The 22,750-nt window shown below is 37.1% G+C and overlaps 1 protein-coding gene across 1 annotated transcript in view; it reads right to left on the bottom strand.

Moving 5' to 3' along the window:
- Nucleotides 1-527: 527 nt before the first annotated feature.
- LOC136053967 (sodium channel protein type 5 subunit alpha-like) overlaps nucleotides 528-22,750 on the bottom strand; it is a 36,062-nt gene continuing 13,839 nt past the window's right edge. The window contains exons 11-26 of the mRNA XM_065744975.1: nucleotides 21,719-21,821; nucleotides 20,163-20,401; nucleotides 19,897-20,049; nucleotides 19,009-19,362; nucleotides 17,842-18,282; nucleotides 16,474-16,575; nucleotides 15,043-15,154; nucleotides 13,849-14,003; nucleotides 12,887-13,060; nucleotides 11,500-11,637; nucleotides 8,340-8,594; nucleotides 7,447-7,504; nucleotides 6,414-6,551; nucleotides 3,366-3,466; nucleotides 2,578-2,842; nucleotides 528-1,889 (exon numbers count right to left, since the gene is read on the bottom strand). Coding sequence (XP_065601047.1) covers nucleotides 715-1,889; nucleotides 2,578-2,842; nucleotides 3,366-3,466; nucleotides 6,414-6,551; nucleotides 7,447-7,504; nucleotides 8,340-8,594; nucleotides 11,500-11,637; nucleotides 12,887-13,060; nucleotides 13,849-14,003; nucleotides 15,043-15,154; nucleotides 16,474-16,575; nucleotides 17,842-18,282; nucleotides 19,009-19,362; nucleotides 19,897-20,049; nucleotides 20,163-20,401; nucleotides 21,719-21,821 — 3,963 coding nt within the window. The 3' untranslated portion in view covers nucleotides 528-714. The remainder of the gene's footprint in view (nucleotides 1,890-2,577; nucleotides 2,843-3,365; nucleotides 3,467-6,413; nucleotides 6,552-7,446; nucleotides 7,505-8,339; nucleotides 8,595-11,499; nucleotides 11,638-12,886; nucleotides 13,061-13,848; nucleotides 14,004-15,042; nucleotides 15,155-16,473; nucleotides 16,576-17,841; nucleotides 18,283-19,008; nucleotides 19,363-19,896; nucleotides 20,050-20,162; nucleotides 20,402-21,718; nucleotides 21,822-22,750) is intronic.

Here is a 22,750-nt window from a genome sequence, read left to right as displayed (position 1 = left end):
GAAATATCATGATGAAATTTTATGTACAGTAATTTTACATGCAACACTTCTTGCACAACACCCCCTTATTTTTTTCAGATACTGTCATCAGTTTTCCTGCTCTGAATGATTCAAAGAACCAATTCTTCCAAGCAGAACCAATGGATGATCATCTGCTAAATCCATTTAGATGCACTTGTAAAGACATCTCAAACTCCCAAAGGACCCAGGAGGAAGATGGTCTCAGACAACCTAGAAATTAGTGGATGATTATATTTAAGCATCTTGAATGAGCTCCTTCAGAGGTAATGCAGTAATTATTTCATTTTGCTACAACAAGCAAGTTTTCAAACCAGGCATTATCTCTTAGGAGACATACATTGTTCTACAGCCTTGTGTGCCTATTGATCATATTACAGCTGATCTTACACAGATTTCTTCCATAAAACCAGAAATATGAATAAAAAAACAACACCAAACAAACAAACAAACAAAAAAAACAACAGAAGAAAAAATTAATTCAAGAATTCCAGCAGCTGATTAAAAAGAAAAAACATAGTTTGAGTTTCACCTAATTTTTATGACACAGTTGTGCCAAACTTATTTGTTTTAAGGAGCATTTGCTAAATGAATAATTACAACATTTAATGGATATTTTAAGTGCTGTACATTTAGAATATCATGCTCTGGGAGCAAAAGGTTTTCTCTGTCAGAAAACAGCTATCATCAGTTTTATCACAAATGCTGCTGCCTGGGCCAAACTTCTGTGCCCACATTATTATTATCTGTCGCAGCAATACCATCATAAAATAAAGGGAGAGATATGGAAGATGTAGTTTGTGATTTATCTAGCTTCCTTCCATAATTTTCACTAAGCTTTGATGCAATGAGACCATCTTTCTCATGCATCTCTTCTGTGTAGACAGCACTGTTGTAACGTCTACGACGGTGTAAGAAAGGCCTGTGTTTCAGAGAACGCTGCAACAAATGCCTCCTGAAGGCCCTTTGAATAACAAGTGCTGACACCTCCTCTTGCTTTCTTTTAAGTGTACTAGTAATTGGCTTGTAGGAAACTTCAGATGGGTAGGCAGCCATAAATTTTTCTTCCATGTGTAATTCAAGACCCTCCAAATTCCCAGCTTCTCCTAAAACCCTTTTGGTGAAGGCAAGCAAGATATCCAAGCAGTGGATCTTATCTCCACTCACTATGGGGAGGTCCATGGATATGAGCTGAATTGTATTTGGCTTTGGAATGCGTAAGGGTTCTGCCAGAGCATCTGCAAAGTCTGAAAGTGCAGAATATCCAATGAACTGTGTTGCCTGAGGATCAAATTTTCCCCAGGTTTCGTAAAACAGTTCAAAGTCATCCTCAGAAAGAGGATCTGCGCTTTCTTCAGTGGCCACACTGAAGTTCTCTAAAATGACAGCTATGTACATATTTACAACAATAAGAAAGGATATAATGACGTAGCTTACAAAAAATGTAATACCAATCACTTTATTTCCACAGTTAGTGTTGTTACTGGCTAAATGCAAATTGGGAGCACACTTTCCAGGCTCTTTTAACACTGGACTCAGGAGGCCATCCCAGCCAGCTGATGTTGTAATTTGGAAAAGACAGAGTATGCTACTATCAAAAGTTTGAAAGTTGAAAAGGTTATCGATCCCACCTTCCCACCTAAGGCAGGCAAAATTTGTCATGCCCACAATAGCATAAATGAACATGACTAGAAATAGTAGAAGGCCAATGTTGAACAGAGAAGGAAGAGACATCAATAAGGCAAAAAGAAGAGTTCGAATTCCTTTAGCTCTTTTAACTAATCTCAGGATGCGGCCAATTCGTGCCAGACGAATTATTCTCAGAAGCGTTGGAGAGAAGAATGTTGAAAAGACTTCAGCGAGTGCAACACCTTTGAAATGAAAAAATAGATATTTTCAGGACATATCGATGGCATACTGTATTTATGCTCATTTGGCTTTTCTGAATTTCATGGAATAGCGGAGGGGTTCTGTGACTAGGGATGAAACAGGACTCAGACCAGCTTTTCTTTCCTATTGTCTCTTTTGGTCTAAGGTTATAATGGGAGTTTCCACAGCCACGGGTAGTCATGCAGACAAAGCTACTCAATTTTCATGGGCTTTCCTCACCAGCTCTCATGACTTGGCTACTTAAAGTCCTGGAAATGAGATAAACGTTTCCTATTTTTCATACAAATGAACCTTTAATCCAAATTTACTATGAAAATGGATTACTTACAAATCAAAAATAGAAAAACATTAAGATCACCACAGTTTCAGAACAATAGCTTAGAAAAGATACTGCTTCATTAAAATGCTATTGTGGTAATTACTCAATAAAACTCATCCTTTCCAAAGAAAGAAAGAAGGAAGAAAAGAAGGAAAGAAGAAAGAAAGAAGGAAAGAAAGAAAACAATCCATTTGTCTTCTAACACTCCCCAGAAATACAATGAAAAATGCACATAACATTTTGGAAGAAATCACTTCGGATACAGTTCATAAAATGGATCTGGAATTCATCAGATGTAAGTTGTTACTTCATTCTGAAATTTGGCTAATCTATTAGTAATTGATACTTACTAACTAGTGAAAGGACCACAACAACTAAATCAAATATGTTCCAGCCAGTGGTGAAGAAGTAATGTCTCAAGGCTATTATTTTTATGACGCATTCCCCTGTAAATACTGCCACAAAGAAGTAGTTGATCTTTTTAAGAATATTCCTGACATCTACATTGTCACATTCTGCCATCATCACAACCATATTTAGACAGATGAGAGTCACAACACTAATGTCAAATGCCTTGTGTGACACTATATCAAAGAAAACTCCTTGAAATGTGTTCTGTGGAGAGAGAAAAAAACTGATTAAAGTTACTTTTAAGACTCAGACAACATTCCAATATTAAACAGTACTTTTTGGTCCAAAAGGGTATTTAAGAGAATATAAATTTAGCAAATGCTAGAAGTGTTTTAGGCGATTGGTTTAGACATTTTAAGATAACACTCAGTACACGGCCAAGTATTTTCATGTACAACTACATTTCTTTAGAAAAAAATTGCACAAATGGAAAACATTCAGAGTACATGATGACTGCTCTGTGCATAGAAATACTTACTGAAGCAGACATTTCAGTATAAGCAAAGTTGTATGCTGACAGTGAGCCTAACTTTGCTAAGGGATTTGATTTAGTAGTCCAATGGGTAGGGATGGTGATAGGAGGATGGTTGGACTAGATGATCTTGTAGGTCCTTTCCAACCTTATGAACCTATGAACTTATTAGTTTATTTCCAGATGCCCTGTGCTTGATTTAAACTGGTCACCATCTTTACATTTTCTACCATATTCCATTTTAAATGTCCTCACCGATGGTCTTGGGATGGGTTTTTGAGGTTTCTTGGATCCGAGTTTTTTTAAGGCATTATAGTACTTTTTTTGTTCTTCAGTCAAAAATAGATCTTTTCCACCTAAGTAGAGGGAAAGAATACTGTTATTCAGTTGAAGCTTAAGCACTCAACTAAAAAAACACCAGCAAGTTTATGTTAAAAATAAGAAAAACAACAGCAACAAAAAATAACACACCAAAAACAGTATTCCTTCAGTATTTCTCCTTCTTGAAGAGGGGTACTGAAAAAAATGATCAGAGCTTGATTGTGAAAATCTACTCCAGTCAGAATTCCCGAGTTTGATTTCTTAAGTGTAAGAGCCTTTACAAAGTTTTGATAAATCTATTTCATACTTAACCATAACAAGACTCATCAATAAAATGCCTTTCATATATATTTTTGAGAAAGGAGAGAGCTGAAGTATATGGGGCCAAGTTAGCAAGTAAACGGAAGATAAAGCACTTTGGGACTGAATTCTGTGGGATTCTCTTCATAACAAATTTTAGTACTTATCTATTTATCGCCTATGCCATCAGTATTACTTAGTAATTATCCAGGAGAAGCCATCACAGAATTACTTTATGATTAGCAATTTGTAAAACAAACGTGTAACATCTCCTAGGGCATCTAAACTTCTAATCACTTAGCAAGACCTCTGAAAATTCAATTGAAATTCATTACAGTCTATCACAATGAAAATCCCAAAAAGGAGAAGTGAATAAATATATACACTCGTACCATGCGCTCAGAAAACAAGTACTATATCCACATCAAATTCTATTAAGTGTTAGGCTCATCAGTTGATTAACCAACATTATTGCTGTCAGTTAGGATCATGCCAATTGGTACTTTGTTGTTAAAGGAAATTAGGACTACAGAATTGGAAAGTTGCTACTGAACTCATACATACCTTTATCTCTGTCTAAGTCCAGAGAGACACAAAATCTCTTATGTGAAATTTTGTCTTCTCCTACCTAAGGCAGTAATGCTTTGGTATTAGGTGTAAAAGTCAGCCTAAGGAAATGATGAAAAATTCAACCTATGGAAATAATGAAATTGTTCCTGCGGAGACTGTCTTCCAAATGCCTTGCAATTGCAAACTTCCTGTCAGTCTGACAAGAAAAATGCTTACTTGTTTATAAGACTCCCAAGTGGATTCATTGACTCAATTGTCCTTAATATTATGGATATATTAAGTTCCTAAATGAATCAGGGAGAGAACTCAATCAACAAATAAGCTTGATAATAAATAAGGCTCCAGATGCTGAAGCTTACCAGGGAAGGCTAACTGTTGCTTTTTTTTTGCTGTGTTTTTCATTCACAGATTTTCCTTCAGTTTCTGTCTTAATCACATTTTTGGCTAATCCAGCAACAATTCCTCATGGGCTTTAAGAAGACTTTAAATGGTTATCTGTCTTTTTCCTGGGGGGATGGTTTGGATCTGACCACAGAATATATATTTTTTAAACTTAATAAATTAATTTGTACAGTAACTTACTACAGACTTTTTAAATAAAAAAAGGAAGCTAAATTTAGATAAAGTTCTGATCAACAAGGCCTTTTCAAGTTTCTTCATCAGGAAAACAGTTGCTACTTCTCCCATCAACATTTATGGGGTTTGATTATCCTTATCATGCTTGTTAGGTGTTTCCTCTCAGCAAAAAGGGTTGTTCTGTTCTCCACAGAGAATCTCTGAATTAGAATCATAGAACAGTTTGGGTTGGAAGGGACCTTTAAGATCACCCAGTTCCAACCCTCTGTACAGGCAGGGATACCTTCCACTAGACCAGGTTGCAAACACCCCATCCAGCCTGGCCTTGAATGCTGTCAGGGAGGGGACATTGACAACCTCACTAGGCAACCAGTTCCAGTGTCTCACCACCCTCACAGTAAAGATTTTTTTCTTGATATCTTGTCTAAACCTACCCTCTTCCAGTTGAAAACCATTTCCCCTCATCCTGTTGCTAAACGCCTTTATAAGCAACACCTCCCCCCACACCCCCCAGTTTTCCTGTAGGCCCCCTTCAGGTACTTGAAGTCTTCTCAGAGCTTCCTCTTCTCCAGGCTGAAGAGCCCTAGCTTTCTCAGCCTCTCCCCATAGGGGAGGCCCTCCAGTCCTCTGTTCATCTTCATGGCCCTTCACTGAACCTGCTCCAACAGTTCAATGTCCTTCTTGGTTTGGCAGCCCCACTGCTGGACACAGTGTGTCACTCCAGGTGGGGTCTCACGAGAGCACAGCAGAGGGGCAGAATCACCTCTCTTGACCTGCTGGTCACACTCCTCTTGATGCAACCGAGGATACAGTTGGCCTTCTGAGCTGCAAGCACAAATCTCCAGCTCACGTCAAATCCCTCATCAACAGATACACCCAAATCCTTCTTCTCAGGGCTGCTCTCAGGCCACCCTAGCCTGTATCTGTGGTTGGGATTGCTCTGGTCCAGGTGCAGGACCTTACACTTGGTCTCATTGATGGCATGGGCCCAGCTCTCAAGCCTGTCCAGGTCCCTCTGGATGGCACCCCTTCTCCCAAGTGTGTCAATTGCACCACTCATCTTGATGTCATCTGCAAACTTGCTGAGGGTGCACTTGATCCCACTGTCCATGTCACCTACAAAGATGCTAAATAACATTGATCCTGACACCAAACCCTGAGGAACACCACTTGTCACCAGTCTCCACTCGAACACTGAGCCACTAACCACAACTCTGAGTGCAACCATCCACCCAGCTCCTTATCCACTGAATGGTGCATCCACCAAGTTCATTTTTCTACAATTTGGTGACCAGGATGTCATGTGGGACAGTGCAAAGCATTTGACACAAGCCCAGGTAGATAATGTCAGTTGTTCTTCCTTTATCCCCTGATGCTGTAATTCATTCATAAAAGGCCACCAAGCCTTTTATTCTCCAAGCCTTAAATATCTGTAAAACAGTTACCTGAACATTTTATACATCATGTTAATGCCAAGGTGGCATAGACTCAATCAAACCGGAATTACAAGAGACCATAAATTAGTTCATACAGTACTTATCTTTTTCCTTTGTTGGTTAAAGTTGCTGATAACCACTCCAATGAAAAGATTCAGCATGAAGAAAGATCCAAAAATAATGAAAATCACAAAATAAGAATACATGCAGAAGAATGCCTCAAATTTTGGCTGATCATCTATCTGTTACAATCAAAAAAGGAAAAAAATATTAGTAAATATTAGATAATAACAGCTTAGTCATTTCCAACTTATAATGATCATTTATTCTAAGGAGGAATAGACTTTCGTCATATTTAAACATTTGCACATGAAGCAACAGTCTAGTTCTGTCTTGTTGCTCTTTGAAAATGAGGATGTCAAACCTACTTCTCTTAAGTAACTGATAATAATTTCCAGTCAGAAGGGATATTGTGAATGCCTGAATCAGAAAAACAACTCAGGCTAAAATATTTTGGTAGACTTGTCACTCTCTTGAGCACTGTCCCAGACAAGCTCAAATTTAAATTGCCAGCTCGCTATGATCAATTGCTCAAGTAATTATTTTTACTTAGCAGCTACTTCACAATCAGTGCTTGAATGAATAAGAAAATGGCAAATGAAATTAAGTATGTAAAAGTTAAAACACTGTACTACTGAGAGTGAGAATAGCACACAAATGGGGAAGAAATAGCAAGAACATCTATCAGAGCGATCAAGCTTCCAGAAATACCTGCTAAACACACATGCAGTTTTAATACTACTGTACATACTTAAAAAAAAGAAGAAAATTTGCTTTGGAGGCATAATCTCTCTAAGATATTCTCAACTCTGTTCCTAACAAAGACTTGTATAAAGACTGCAATATCTTGCCCTTCCATTCTTGATCTAGTAGGCTTTTGTGCAGCATCACTTTATTTCGACCCATTTTCTTCCAACTAATTTCCAGGTAATTGGTATTCCAAGGTTTTGAGTTTCACTGCATAGTGTAAGGCATTGCTCTGAATGTATTTCCCACTTGGTGATGTAAACAAAGCAAAAAAAAAAAAAAAAAAGCATGTCTGAAATAAATAAGAAAAATGGAAAAGAAGTGACCTACCTCACGTGAATCCACTGCTGAATACATAATGTCCATCCAACCTTTAAAAGTTGCCTGAAAATAATTGTATCTCTGAGTTTATTCTCATTAAAAGTAAATAAAAAATAAAAATAAAAGGATGAGGTAGAGCTGATATAAATGTGTTTATAGTTCAGGAATAGTGAGTAGTGTGCTGCAAGAAAATGTTCTAATGATTTACTTGATTAGTAAACAGAAACAAATTAATGTTATATACTGAAAAAAAATGGGCATGATGCCTGCTAAATCTCTTCTATTGTTAATTTTTTTTTAATCAAGATCTTGGGAAATTTCTTGTAAAACAAGCTTCTGTTTAAGTAGCAAGTATATCCTAAAAGGGAGAAAATAAATTCTAAGACAAACAACAGTTTAAGCACTTCTACAGGAATCCATAAGGCTGTGGAGGAACGTTAGGAGGCAAAGAACATCTAGATAGAACATGGGGATAGGAAGCACTTCAAAAGGTGTTTCCATCACCTGTGTTGTGGAACTAAGATCAATACGTCAGCACCCAAACACTTCATGACTAGAAGTCAGACTACATTGACAGAAATATAAATGAACTGCATTCAGCTTTTTCTCTGTTCCCCAATGCAGGACTAACTTTTACTCTGGAGAAAACGAGTAATTTAAATTCGTGACCATTTCAGGCTTTGTATACTTATCAAAACTGCTATAAATTCAAAAAGCCACGAAACAGAGTTGCATATGCAAAAGCATACTTTATCAGGAATCAAGCAGCATATAGACATGAAAACTGTTTATTTAAGCTAGAAAATGTCCCCACTTTCAGTGAGAAAAACAATGTCCTGTGGTGGGACAGCTCTTTTCTTGAATAAATTGAAGCTGAGCATACTTTTAAAGAACTTACCACTTGGAGAAGAGCCAAATATCCCATCCCAACATGATCAAAGTTTACATCACTATTTGTCCACTTTCCACCACACATCTCACAGTCACTTTTGTTATTAATTCCACTGTCACTTCCTGTCCTAAGCACGCATTTCCAAAATTTTTGTCCAAGTAGTTTTACTCCTACAATGTTAAACAGGAGCCAGAAGACAACACAGACGAGTAAAACGTTCAAGATCGAGGGGATAGCTCCCAAAAGTGCATTCACAACAACCTTAAATAAATAAAGTGAATGAAAAGACAGAATAAACTTTTCACATTCAATAGAACATCTTCCCCCTCCCCCAAACACGCTTGTTTTTTAATTTGGTATCTATTGCAGCTTCTCACTCACATAACAACTAGCAGATGACATATTTAAAGTCAACCCTCAGTCGACACCAAGCTTTTCTTAACATCCTGTGCTAATTATCTTGTCATTCAGAGAAAGTAGAACAGATGGCAACCAGAATTATCCTTGAGTAAAATAAATTATTTTTTTTAAAAGGGAGTCTATAGTGGCTCTGGACTCTAAAAAGGCAGGCATAGGACAATGGGTGATCCTCACATACAACCATGCCACAGATAACCCTCATTTATCTTGAAGAAGTTTTGTAAGAGAACAAGAGATTGACCTCCACAACAAAATGAGCCCCACACGATAGCCTGGCTGCAAACAGTACACAAAGGAAAAATAGTTAGGTTTCCAAGATGACTGAATTTTTTTGGTTAGCACGCTCCCTTTATTTAGGTTTGCTTGAGAATAAGGTGACTGTGGTTTGTATAAGATCTCTTACAGAAATGACACCACTGAGATGCCAGCTTTTATTGCCTCTACTGGTAACACTGGTGAATCTGGCTCAAGCAGCAACAAGAATTCACATACAGGAATCCAGCACATCATGCTGACAAGTAGGACCATGGTTGCTGCCAGTAGGAATTTTGGGACTATCTTCTATTTCTTTTCACCTTTTTTCATCATTCTCTGGTGGTGCATAATGAGGAGTTCTCTGGAAACAGATCACTGCTAGAATTATGAGAAAATTCCAGTAACTTTATCTTGGCCTTGGATAACATTCACTATAAACATGTAATATACTAGATACACACAGCAGTTGTTCCAGCCTAGATCAAATTATTCAGGGTCTTAACCAGTCACAATCTGATTTTTTTCCAAGGATGGAGATTCAACAACTGCTCTGGGCAAACAGTTACATACATGTAATGATTATTTTATTTAACAGGAATATCACTCACTGCCAACTCATTCTTTCTCACCTTCCCAGTGCAGTCCTATAATAAAATCTTAATTACCTAAATTACAGGAATTTGAACTAAAGGCAACAATAAGATCTGTCATCTAATTAGATCTCAACTGACCCTCCTTTTAATCTTTGCTTCCCCAGACAGAAGAAGCTATATTGTTAGCCACTCCAGCTACATTATTCAGGTTGTTAACAAAGCTTTATATAGTACGGACCCAAAGACTGAAACATCAATAATGATCTAGCAATTGAGATTAATTCTGCACATTTAACTTAGCAGTTCAGCCAATTTTCATTACAGTTCACCTACCCAAAACATATTTAAACTCCATATGAGACCATGGATAGCTTTTCCTTCCCTCAGCCATCTTGCTATAGGACAGAATCAGCTATGTCCTTCATAAATTCACACTTGTTGTTTCTATCTGATTTCTTATCATTCATATTTTTAAGGAGAATTTGCTCCATATCCATCCTGGGGCCTGACTGAAACATCTCATCACATTCTGTAATCTAATACAATTCAGATAAATTATATTACGTCACTTTTTTTTTTACAGCAGTTTAAAGAAGGGGAATTATGAAAAGGAGCTACAAAAAGTAAATAGTTTCAGCTGAAGCAATGAATTATTTAATCATTTTTTCCAGTTCCTAAATTCTTGTCTGAAGCAGGGAAGAAAGATAAGAAAGGGCTGTAGTCACTACACTTCTTAGGCCATAGAATCACAGAATCACCAAGGTTGGAAAAGACCTACAAGATCATCCACTCCAACCATCCACCTATCACCAACTGTTCTCACTAAACCATATTCATCAACACAATGTCTAAACATTCTGTGAACACCTCCGAGGTCAGTGACTCCACCACCTTCCTGGGAAGCCCACTCCAGCACCTAACCATTCTTTTGGAGAAGAATTTCCTAAGGCCCAACCTGAATCTCCCCTGGTGCAACTTGAAGCCTCGTTAAACCTCATCCCATTGGCTTCAGCCCAGTGATCCAGCCTGTCCAGATCCCTCTGTAGGGCCTCGCTACACCCAGATAGATCAATGCTTGCAACCAATATGGTGTCATCTGCAAAATAACTGAGGGTGCACTCAATACCCTCACCCAGGTCATCAATAAAGATACTGAAGAGAACAGGCCCCAGTACCAAGCTCTGGGGAACACCACACATAACTAATCGTCAGCTGGATGTAACTCCATTCACCACCATACTCTGGGCCTGGCCCTCCAGCCAGTTCCTTAAACAGCAAAGACAGTACCTGTCCAAGGCACGGGCTGCAGCTTCTCCAGGAGAATACTGGGGCAGGAAGTTTCTAAAATGACCACAAGCACAAACAAAGCACTTTTTCAGGCTTCAAAAAAGCCCAAAAAATAACTTCTTTGTCGGCCTTTTTTGCTTTAAAACCCTTGCTGAGTGCAGTCTTACCTGCCCTGGTGTTGGTCTTGGCAGGAAAAACCATGGACATCAACAGAACATACATCTTTCACGATATAGTTTCCTCCTTGCATAACAGTTTGTTTGGGGTAATTGGATGAATGTTTTCCATGTCTAAAGTAAACTAAGGAATGAGCTTCACAAATGGACAAATACAAAAAATTCTCTTCTACAAACTGCACTGAAACTTTAGAAATGTGGAAAAATATTTAAGTAATCTCATTGGTATATATCATAATTCATTGTATCAGCACACCGTAATTCAATTTCCTTCTTTCACTTGTATTTATATATTTCTCTGAAATCATTTTTGAAGTGCCAATCATCTGAACCATCTTAATGATATTTCAAGTCCCCAAATAGAGATATTGTAATTTTATTAAAATTTCAAATCCATCTACTCCAAAAACTATGCACCCCTCCCAATACCCTCACCTTTATCCCTTCAAATCTTGACAAAGCTCGTAGAGGCCTCAGTGCTCGGAGCGTCCTGAGAGACTTCAGGGCACTCTCAGAGGAACATAGCGAATTTTCTTGTAAACTTTGTTTTAGTCCCCAGGAAACACATGAAAGCTGTGTTTATTGAATTGAAAGTGAGATTATTAACTGGCATTCAGAAGTTTACTACATTTATGTTTGTAGACAATCACAGATCAATGGCGACTGTACTTCTGATCAGTAAATCAAATGCTAACAGTATTCATTCAGTTATAAGTAATACAGAAGGTAATATAATTTTATTTTTTCAGGCATTTTTCAAATAATGGCATTCTTCCATTTCAATTAATGTATATGTATTCTCTTTTTTATTTTTTTTTCCAAAATCAGTTCTTATAGGACTTCAGAAGGTGAGTATAACAACAAAAATGGAACTATGGCAATTCTACACTATACAAGGCTTGAAAGTATTACTCAAATAAATGACTCTTATGTTCTTTATAATTATTCACAGAAGCATATCCAGTAATTAAATGTCACGACCATATTTTTATAGAAATATATATATAATTTTTTCTGAAGATATAAAGTCTTGATTTTAAATCCAGATAAGACAGAAACTGAGCTGAAAGCATTAGAAAAATTGTTTCAATAGACAAGGTTTATTTTTTCATAGTTTGTCTCCTCCTTCCTATCTGAATTTATCTTCTTGTCTAGTCACTGGATATTTTCATACTCTTCCACTGTTTTGGTCAGTACTGCCATGAAAATAGCAAATCTATAATTGCTAGAGTCATGGTTTACATTCTTTTATACAGTTTTCTATTGAAATTTCTGAGTGTTCATAGCTTTCAATATTCAAAGAGCCTATGAAAGAGCTACTTCTGTATTCCTGGAAAGAACTGCCAGGACTTCTTCACAAAACATACTTTCTTACCTCTTTAACTCTGTGGTAAATGATTTTTCCAACAATACTTTTAAGCTCCCTTTATTATTCTCTAAATTTACTATATTTTAAGTAAGCAACTCAACTTATTTTTTTCCTGTTTCTGTACTATGGAGCTGCCAGCACTTTCACATTTTCCTATCATCTTATCTTAATTTCATTTCCAATTGCTAATTGCACTTTCACTCTACAATGGAGAAGATTTATATAACCAAGACAGTCCTCAACAACAGCAATACTCGATAAACAATTTTAAGCAATTTATTATCACCGACAATTTCCATTTAAATTTGTTCTGTAGTCGCTTTTGATTGCAATTCTTTTCAGCATCTTGAAGCTGTCTTTTACAATCATTTTTAACCCTAATCCAGTTTTCCATGTAGTTCTTCACACAGAAAAGAATCAAACTTCTAAATGCAAGTTCAGTATAATACTTACACAAACAATGATGAAGTCGAGCCAACACCACGTATTTGTGAAATAACTGTGCAAACCATAAGCTACCCATTTCAGAAGCATCTCCATAATAAAGATGTAAGTAAATACTTTATCAGCATATTCAAGGAGCCTTCTAACTGTTTTCCTTTTCTCAAGGTGAATATCTTCAAATGCCTGGAATTTCAGAATTCAGTTTAAAGCTGTTCAGTCATTTTCCATAAAATTATTTTAGAATTGCATAAGAATAAAGTTTGGTTTCTTATAACCATTTCATGTTATGCTATTGATTATTTATTTTTATACTTAGAAATAAAAACCCAAATAGTAAACAGTCTCACATTCAGGCTGCTTGAAAATCTCTGCATTATTTCTGTTCTAGACCTCTCCAATAAACATCTAATTAAGTGCCTGATGTGGCTACCTAAAATCTTAGCTTCCCAAATGAGTAGATTGATTTTAAAGTCTGAAATCCTTCATAATTAAGTTTAAATTAAACACATTAACCAATTCCTTTCAGCCCTAAGCCTTCCAAAGCTGCTATCTTCAGTCAGTTTGCAGAGATGTAACACAGCTATGAAAAAACACAACATATACTTCATCTGCTTATTCCCAAAGTTTCAAATTTCTTACAAAATCCCTGACATTACTTGCTGTGAGTAAGGATTTCAGAAAATGCTTTATTGTGTTATTTACTTCATTGTCTTGTTCACTTGCCTTTAATAGATTTCCTGCTCTACCAGTTTATTATGTTAATGATATTGCCAATCAATTTCCGATTCCTTTAACAGCTTCATTTTTTCTTCACCAATGTTCTTCATTTTTCCTTTAGTTCTCTACCATATTATCTCCATCACCACTTTCTGTCTCCTGTGGTCAACATTTATAGCGACCTCTCCACCCGTTCCCACCACCACCAGCTGACAACCCTCCATTCAAAGTTTGAGAAATAAAATGAAATTTACCAGCGCTGCACTGCTCAAAACTATTATAAAAATGATAAAATTTTCAAACCAGCTATGTTTGACAATTTTGTAGCAGGTTTTTCTGAATTTCCACCAAGTGCTGCCTGGAAACTTAGTGATATCCACATTGCAGCAAGGAAAACATTTGACACAACCTGAAAAGAAAAAAAAAACAACAGCATATTGGTGTAAAGAAAAATGTGAAGTCATAGGATGGAAAATGTGTAGAGTATCTGAAGAAAATGCTTCTGAAGACTGCACAAAAAATGTATTGTTTCACTCACGTAGCCTTGCTGTGGCTGAAATGATCTACAGCTGAAGAAAAGACAAAATCTGTAGGCATATGGAACCCCTTTTTATAGTGCATTTCATACATGGAAAAAGCCAATAAACCTTTTCTGTATACAAACACACAAGCATTCCATATGAAAAGCTATGACAGCTCTATAGAAAAACCCATGCTTATTATCTAGCATTCACACTTTTTACTCTTAAAAGAGATATTACCTTAGTACTAGTTTAGTAAATTACTACTTTTACTCATAATTTCACTTGGTTGTACTGCACAGTTATTGCAGCAAGATTCTGCTTGCTATTTTGCACACTCCATATAGTCTAAGGAGCTGCTGAGGCAATTAAATGTAGACGTCCATGCTGGGATGCAGTGTACAGTCCTTTAAATTCCATTAGGTGCACTGACTGGATATTTGCTCACCACACTGAGATTTCAGACAGATTCAGTTGAAATGCCACTCCAGGTATCAGAAACCACGAGATACATCCTGGCTGACCTCCATCTGCCCCTTCAGAGGTGTTTTAAATGCCCTTCTTCACATTTAGACACCTACAGCTTAGTGTCTCAACGTGTGAATCACATTCCAAAAACAACATTTTGCAGCCTAAACACAGGTATTTAGATCTACCTTAGACCCCTTGGGATACCCGTGCCCGTGTCATTTCTGACATCACTATGCAGTTGCACTCTCTGGCATTCCACACAGAACTAAATGCGTGTGTTCAGGCATCTCAGTCCCACTCCAGTTGTGTGCTGGCTTTGGGTATACTTTTTTGACTTTTTATTTGTACAAACAAATGTCTCAGGTGAATGATATCTTCCAACCTGGAAACGTTCCGAACAGATATATCTGCATACTAATTCATCTGGCATTCCTGTGACGCATAAGATATACTTACTTTCTGCACAACAGTCCTTAGGTAAGTGTGGCTTTTTAGGCTGGGGAAACAGCTCTACAAGACTAACTGGATCCACAGTGCTGGCTTCAGAATAGCTACCAACATCAAATCTCTGCACAGAAGAAGGGAGAGAAGATAGTTTATTTGTTTTTCCTTAATAAAGACATTTAAAGCATATTTAAAATAAACAAAATTACCCTCTGCTTCAACTAAATGAATAAATAAATAGATTGCTATCTACAGAGTATGAATTAGCCCAATGTTGCTGAAGTGTCAAAATAAAACTACAATTAATAGGACAGGCAAGGCTGTTCCCTATTCTGAGAGGTTTTCATTTTTCCTTTGTGCAGTTTCTATAGTGGGAGTGTTCATGTATTACCCTGCCTCATGTCTCTACAATATTCATTTTCTCAGATACAGACTGCATCTCATAAGGCCTAAAGCAGGGAAAGCCTAGCAGAAAAGAAATGTCAGTGTGCTCTATTGTAGTTACCAGTGGGTAACCAACTCACCTATAAAACAAAAGTCATTACAGAAAACAAGCATAAATCAGCACAGAAGCAAATGTGCCCATTCTGAGAGGAAAAAGCAAGGCATGGGGACAGGGAAAGAAATGAGAAGACAGAAGAAGGGAGGACTGTTTCTTCTGATGGCTCTGATGGTCTGCACTAACTTAAGTTCATCAGGGCTCTTCAACATAGACAAAACATGATTTAAACCCACAGGAATTTTATTATTTATGACATTAAGTATTTACATTTCTATAATTAAATAATTTACACCAAATAAAACTACAAGGAATTTTATCTAAATCTGGCAAATCTTAAAGGGTTTGGGTTTTTGGAAGTCATGATCCAAAGTTACTGAATTTTCATTTCATTTTTGGGAATTTTCATTTCATTTTTGGGAATTTTCATTTCATTTTTGGGAGGTAAGCTAAATTAATCTCTTTTTCTGTTTGTTTCTCCTTTTTTTTTTTTTTTTAATAAATGTGGAACTGCACTGTGTTAGAATAAGCTAAAATTCCTAAATCAAAAGCTCAGTGAACTCTTATTAGAGAACAAATTTTTGCACTGAAGGATGATGGCAAAGAGTTACTTATAAAACTGACACATATATATCAAATGAGTTTACATTGTATTCTTGCCTAATTTCTGTTCACTTATTTTGTAGAAAGTAATAAAAATTACACTGTTAGCAATGGCTGATCATGAGTCACAAAGCTCCATGTCCTAGTGGACATGGTTGTGATGGGTTGACAGTTGATCTAGATGACCTCAGCTTTTTATGTTTTAAATTATTGCTACGAAGCACCACCTTCCACATAATTTAGACTTGGAAACTGTTCATCCTGCTGTTGCTGAATAAGATAACCAACTGTGAAAATATTTAGCCCTAGCACCCTCCAGAAGATGATAACAATTTAAATACCTCTTCTTCTTGCTCTTTCTTTTGGTATGTTTCTGAAGTCCAAGAAAACTGACTCGAGCGACTTGAATTTCGGCACTGTTCTCTACGTCTCAATCTGTCTCCCTAAATGAAGTAATGTAAAACAATTAATTTTCCACCTCTCTCTTCCCAAGAGATGTTCTTGAAGGAATAAATATATAACAGAATATAAAGCATCCACAAAAATGTTATAGAGAATTAAATAATACCTACTGAAGGCATGTAAAAAGCGTTTTTCTCCCCTCCATTTAAACACTTTGGTCCTGTAGTTATACTGAGAAAATAAAGCATTTCTCAAGATGTACGTTTCACTGATGGATTCCTGCATCCAACACAGTGGTTCAGCTGCAAACTCTGCAGCTGCATCCCAGTAGACTTCTGTTGCTAGCTACAAACAGAAGAGCTCAGTGATCCCTAGCAGCTCTAAGTTCGTTTGTTGATGTAAAATGAAGATGATACATAGCACGTAACATAATCCATAATCCAAACCAAAACATATTGCAAATTGCCAAAGATGATTCTGAGGTCATGAACAATTTCCACTTCTTCAAAAATTTGCCTGAAGTTAAGACAGTGTCACCTCTTGTGATCAAAACTCTGGGAAAGAATTCTAGTAATCTGTGTAGAAACTGACCATATGACAACCTAACCCAAATCAGCATCTGCTTTTCACATTTTTGCTACGGGATAATGCTATGTTACTGCATTTTGAGGCCACATATCACAAGCTACTTTGTCTAAGATGCTTTCTACTTTGTTTTATGCAAATAACTTGCAAGGAAGATCTTTCTTACACTCCATCAGCCAGTTTCTATTGGTATATCCTTTATGCAAAATGTCTGAGAAAGTTTTGCAACATTTCTTTTGGTCCCATCTTCTGGCCATATGCATTTAGGTATCTCCATTTAAGTGCCTATGGCTTAAGGTTATTCCTGCCCTTTGCAAAAAAATCTAAATAAATAAAGGGGATTTTAAAATATCACAGAGGAGAACAAGGGATCAAAAAAAAAAAAAAAAAAAAAAAAGCCAACAAACTGATAAGGCAAAGGAGACAAAAAGGAAGGATATCTGTCTTGATAAAACTTCATTTAGCAATTGACAATAATATACTGATATAAAATAGATATAAGCAGAATTATGGCTATCAGTGAGGAGAATAATGAAAAAGTGGATATCCAGCATTTCCTACTAATAAATGAGATTGCTTAATAGCTCTTGCATTACTAAGCTACAAGAAGAACAAAGAGTAAAACTGGAAATGACAAAAGAAATAACATTCACAACTGCACCTTCAAGACTGTATTTACAGATTCAAGTTACAGTATATGTTCTACCCTTAATTTTCCTTACCCATTTTCTGTATTCCATTTCTGTGCACCCACTCTGCTCACCATCATCTCCATCAGTATAAGCCTCTGCTTCAGCAAGGGGTATACAGTTTAAAGAACCTTCGTATCTCCTTTTTAACGAGGAACTCTCTTCATCATTGTAACATTCAATGTCAAAGCAACTGCTGTCCATATCCTTTCTGACATCTGTCATAGCATAGTTATTTTTCTCTAAGTCTTTAACAGAACTTTTTACCAAAGTCATCTTTCTGGCTGTTGCTGTGTTGCTTCGTCCCATCGTTTTGCCACATTTACCCCAAATTCTCTCTTTCACAGACTGCAGGCCCTTATGAATCCGTGCAATGGCAATCTCACATTTAGTCTGTTTTCCATCTTCGTCTTTTCCCAGTGAGGCGTCAGAGCTGAAAGAACTCAGCAGCAGGGCAATGAATAGGTTGAGCACCTTACAGGAGATAAAGTAAGTTGAAGACACTACTACTTCTAACAGAAAAATAAGAAGATCAGAAAAATCTCCTTAGGTAAATAAGTAAGGACTGGGAAATAAATAACCACTGCTATCAAATCAAGTACATGAAGATCTTTTCTTCCAGACAGTGTGAGAATGAGAATGAATGCTCACTGTAATGGATTATTTTATCAAAGCATATACTTCCAAAAAAAAGAAGAAAAAAAAGATATACAAAGATGCTGAATTTTCCAGAATTTTTAAATTCTAGGGAAGATGTATCCAAGACAGACAAACAGGAAGAAAAAAACTAACTCATACATTAGAATGAGTCTAAATTGTGCAGACTAGAAAATCTGGGTACTATAGCCTTTTGATATGATAAGGATAAGTTGGTAAGCATTACAAGCACTGAGCAGGTTTGCTGTTTGACTCTCACAGCACAAAAGATGAAGAAAACAAATTATCACCAAATTATGGAAAGTGCTGCACACCTGTGTTTTCAACAGTACGAATCATTTTGTGTATTTTAATTATTGACCATTTGTATGAAAAAGACATGGGAAAAAAAAAGAAAAAATAGAAAATAAAAAACATAGAAACCAGCTAACATCCAGAAAACTGAAACGTATGAATACTCTCCAAATGATAATGTTTGCCTAAGTGAAAAAAGATGCCAATGTAACTTGGTTCAGTAGGGATGGTAGACAGCTTGAAACTCACCACTAAGTTTCCAATTACCAGGACTAGCAAGAAAATGAGAAGACACAGCTCTTGTCCAGCCACTTCCATACATTCCCACATGGTTTCAATCCATTCTCCACATAATATTCGGAATATGACCAGAAAAGAATGCCAAAAATCCTTCATATGCCAGCGTAAATCACTGGTTGTACTTATTCTAGAGTAGTTAGTACCATAATATTTGCCCAAAACTTGTTTTCCTACTACAGCAAAAATAAATACAGTGATAATCAAAACCAGAGTGAGGTTACCCAGAGCACCAACAGAGTTTAGAATGATTTTCATAAGAGTATTTAAGGCTGGCCACATCTTTGCCAATTTGAAGATCCTGAGCTGCAAATAAAACAAGGGAACAATGAGAGGCAAAACATTACATGGACAGCACAACACAAAAAGAGATCCTGCATTTATCTTGCTGTCTTTACTGCTATATTCAATAACACCATAATTTGTCGTCCCCCCCCCCCCCCCCGAAAAGTTTATAACTGCTCAGATCCAAAAGTGCTCTACTTAAGCTCAGATATAATTCTGAATTCACAGCAAGGGTGTAGTAAAAATGATAATAATAATAAAAAAGCTCCACTCTATGGACCTAACAGAGAAAAGGTAAACTTTCTGCTAAATCAAATCTCAAAAAGGGGAGTTCTGTGTCAGAGTATTTGTAGTATCCAATATAAATAGTATAATAAACATATTAAACATTTTCTTTACCATGAGTTTAGTATCCATTCCAATTTAACATTAATGCTGGCTTACTATTCATTTAAAAAGAGAACTGTAAAATAATTTGAGTGTATTTAGTGTAACATTTCCACGAATCTATACAAAAATATAAATACTTCTAAAAAAGAATAGAGACATAATTACCAGCCTGAAAAATGACAGATTTGTATCAAAGCTTATGAGGCCAATCATGACAACCACACTATCAAAAATATTCCATTTTTGCTGAAAGTAGTAGTATGGATCTAGAGCGATGATTTTCAAGACCATTTCTGCTGCAAAAATCAGGGTGAAGACCTGGAAAAAGAAGTTCACCATAAAGTCACTGAAAATTTATGTCTCTTTATGACACTGTCCCAGTCAGTCTGGAGCTGTAAATCCATATTCACTCTAAGGTTGACCTAACTTACCTTGTCACTTATATAAATCAAATTTTTTTCATATTCTGACATGCCAGGGTGCTCCAAAGCCATGAAGAAAGTATTCACTATAATGCAAATCATGATTATGAGATCAACGAGTGGATCCAAAGCTATCAACTGCACCTTCCCTTTGACTGCTCTCCAGAATGGGCAACAGTCCCAAATTAGATATTTTTGAGCACGACGTTTCCAAGTTGAAGTGAATCTCAGCTTTGAACCTTGCAGCTCTAAATGATGAAAGTAACATATGAATAATCTTATGTGGAATTTCACAGTATGAAGAAAAAGACAATCACTGATACTTATTTTCACACTTCACCTATCTTCTGAGGAAAATGGCATGATTAAAAGATAAATGTGACCTCTTCCTGTGATTACAGGAACAGGTGACATTACTCATTGCTCTAAGGAACTTAGCTGTCTCTTGGGATATCTACAGCTTCTTTCTCTTTGGAAACATACAGCTTATTTTCTGTCAGTTGTACTCTCAAGGTCACAGATGCAAAGCAGAGCCTACTTCCACCTTCTTCAAAATGCTGTCCCACATTCTATAAAACAGATAATAAACTTTCCCTGAAAACCACTTCTCCATGCTGAATCAGCTCAGCCCAGAGCAAGTGTTCCAGCCCCCTGATGTATTAGTGGCACTCTGCTGTACATAAGCTGGTTCTTCAAGGCATTCCCCATGAAGAAGGGGATCAAAACTGGGCACAGTATGTGGTCTAAGAAGTGTTTAATTAAGGGTAATAATAACTTTCTCCAGTCTCCTGGCTATGCTTCCTTTAATATAGTCTAGGATGCTGTTAGCCACTGCTGCTCAGCTTGCTGCTCAAAAGGACTCCAAGGGCTTGTTCTGCAGAGCTGCTTTCCCAAGCAGTCAGCCAGCTCCCAGTTTATATTGTTGCAAGAGGTTCTTGCATTCATGTAGAAGCATTTCCTTGTTAAATTTTTGTAAGGTTCCTGTTGGCCTGTTCCATCAGTCTGCCTAGGCCCCTCACCCCACATGTATCAGTCAGCCTCCCCCAGTTCAGTGTCATCTGTGAATTTTAACCGTAAGTGCTCCGTTTTCTCCTCCAGGTCACCGATGAAGACAGTAGGACAGAAAGGATTCTAAGCTATAACTCCATGGTACTCCATTTGCTACCTAATCCAAAGCACAATACATCATGTCCACCACTCTCAAAGTCCAAGAACCCAGGCAGTTCTCTGGCTAGCTGGCTGCTCGCCCACACTGACCATAACATCCCAACAGATACAAAAATACTGCAAAAAACCTTGCTAAAGACAATGTAGGTGACAGCACTGCTCTCCCCTCACCCATAAATCCCAGTGACTGTATTGTACAAAGCAAGAAGTTGTGATTCTGGCTTGGCAATTTCAAGTTACAGCTGCAGTTAGGCGAGGCCTGAGAATATTAATTTCACTGAAAATTACATTTTAATTTCTTCTAGTGACTATTAATATCAATTCTTCGTGCCATTTTGCTCTCTTAGGTCAAGTTACACAATCACAATAGAAAAAACATTGAAGAATTAGTGACTTACCCAAGTTATCTGTAATAACATTGGCTGCACTCATTAACCTCTGTCTCCGGTAAGGATCGTTAATGGTGTCCATTGACAACTCATAAGACAACAGGATCTGCCTCTTTGGTTATGAAGACAACAGAAGACAGCATAACAAGAGAATATGAATAAATTATGCAAATAGAAAACTAATTACAGCATAAGATAAAAGTACAGTTAATGTGTTTTAAATTTGTTTTCACAGAATCACAAATCTGTAGGGGTTGAAAGGGACCTCCAGAGATCATCGAGTCCAACCCCCTGCCAAAGCAGCACCCCAGCCCAGCTTGCACAGGTAGGCCTGTGTCCTGAACATCTCCAGAGAAGGAGATCCACCACCTCTGTGTGCAGCTCCAGTGCTCCATCACTGCACTGTGAAGAAGTTCCCACGCACATTTGTGCAGAACTTCCTATGCTTCAGTTTGTGGCCATTTCCTCTCGTCCTATCACCACACACTGCTGAGAAGAGTCCGGCCTCGTCCCTGTGCCTCCTGCTCCTTATATATTTATAGATGTGGATCAGATCCCCTGAGTTTTCTCAAGGCTGAACAGCCCCAGCTCTCTCAGCCTTTCCTCACAATGGAGGTGTTCCACACCTTTATCATCTTTGTGGCCCTTCACTGAACTCTTTCCAGGAGATCCCTGTCTTTTTTTGTACTGGGGAGCCCAGAACTGGACACAGTACTCCAGTTTTTGAAGGTAATGAAGCCTTACCTTGCTGAAGGAATGGAAGGCAAAACAAAAAGAATATCATGTGAAGACAAGGGTATTTCATTAAAAACACTACTAGTTGTTTCTTTCTGAAAAGAAAACATAACAAACATTAATTTTGCCATTATAAAATGCATATAAGAAAGAATTCTTAACAGGAGAGGAAAAAAAATATTCCAAACTCTCCTGAGAAAGACAGCAGAAATGCACAAAAAGAAGAATGAAGACCAGTTTGAATAATTGGTTATTTAACTATTCCTAATAAATGATAAATAGCAACTATTCAGGGAGTCAAAATTA

This window comes from Cyrtonyx montezumae, unplaced genomic scaffold (genome assembly GCF_038088225.1).
Source record: "Cyrtonyx montezumae isolate F1298 unplaced genomic scaffold, pur_monq_1.0 scaffold_32, whole genome shotgun sequence".
Lineage (NCBI taxonomy): Eukaryota > Metazoa > Chordata > Aves > Galliformes > Odontophoridae > Cyrtonyx > Cyrtonyx montezumae.
The sequence above is the reverse complement of the archived record's forward strand: the minus strand, read 5'-3'. Positions and strand labels throughout refer to the sequence as shown.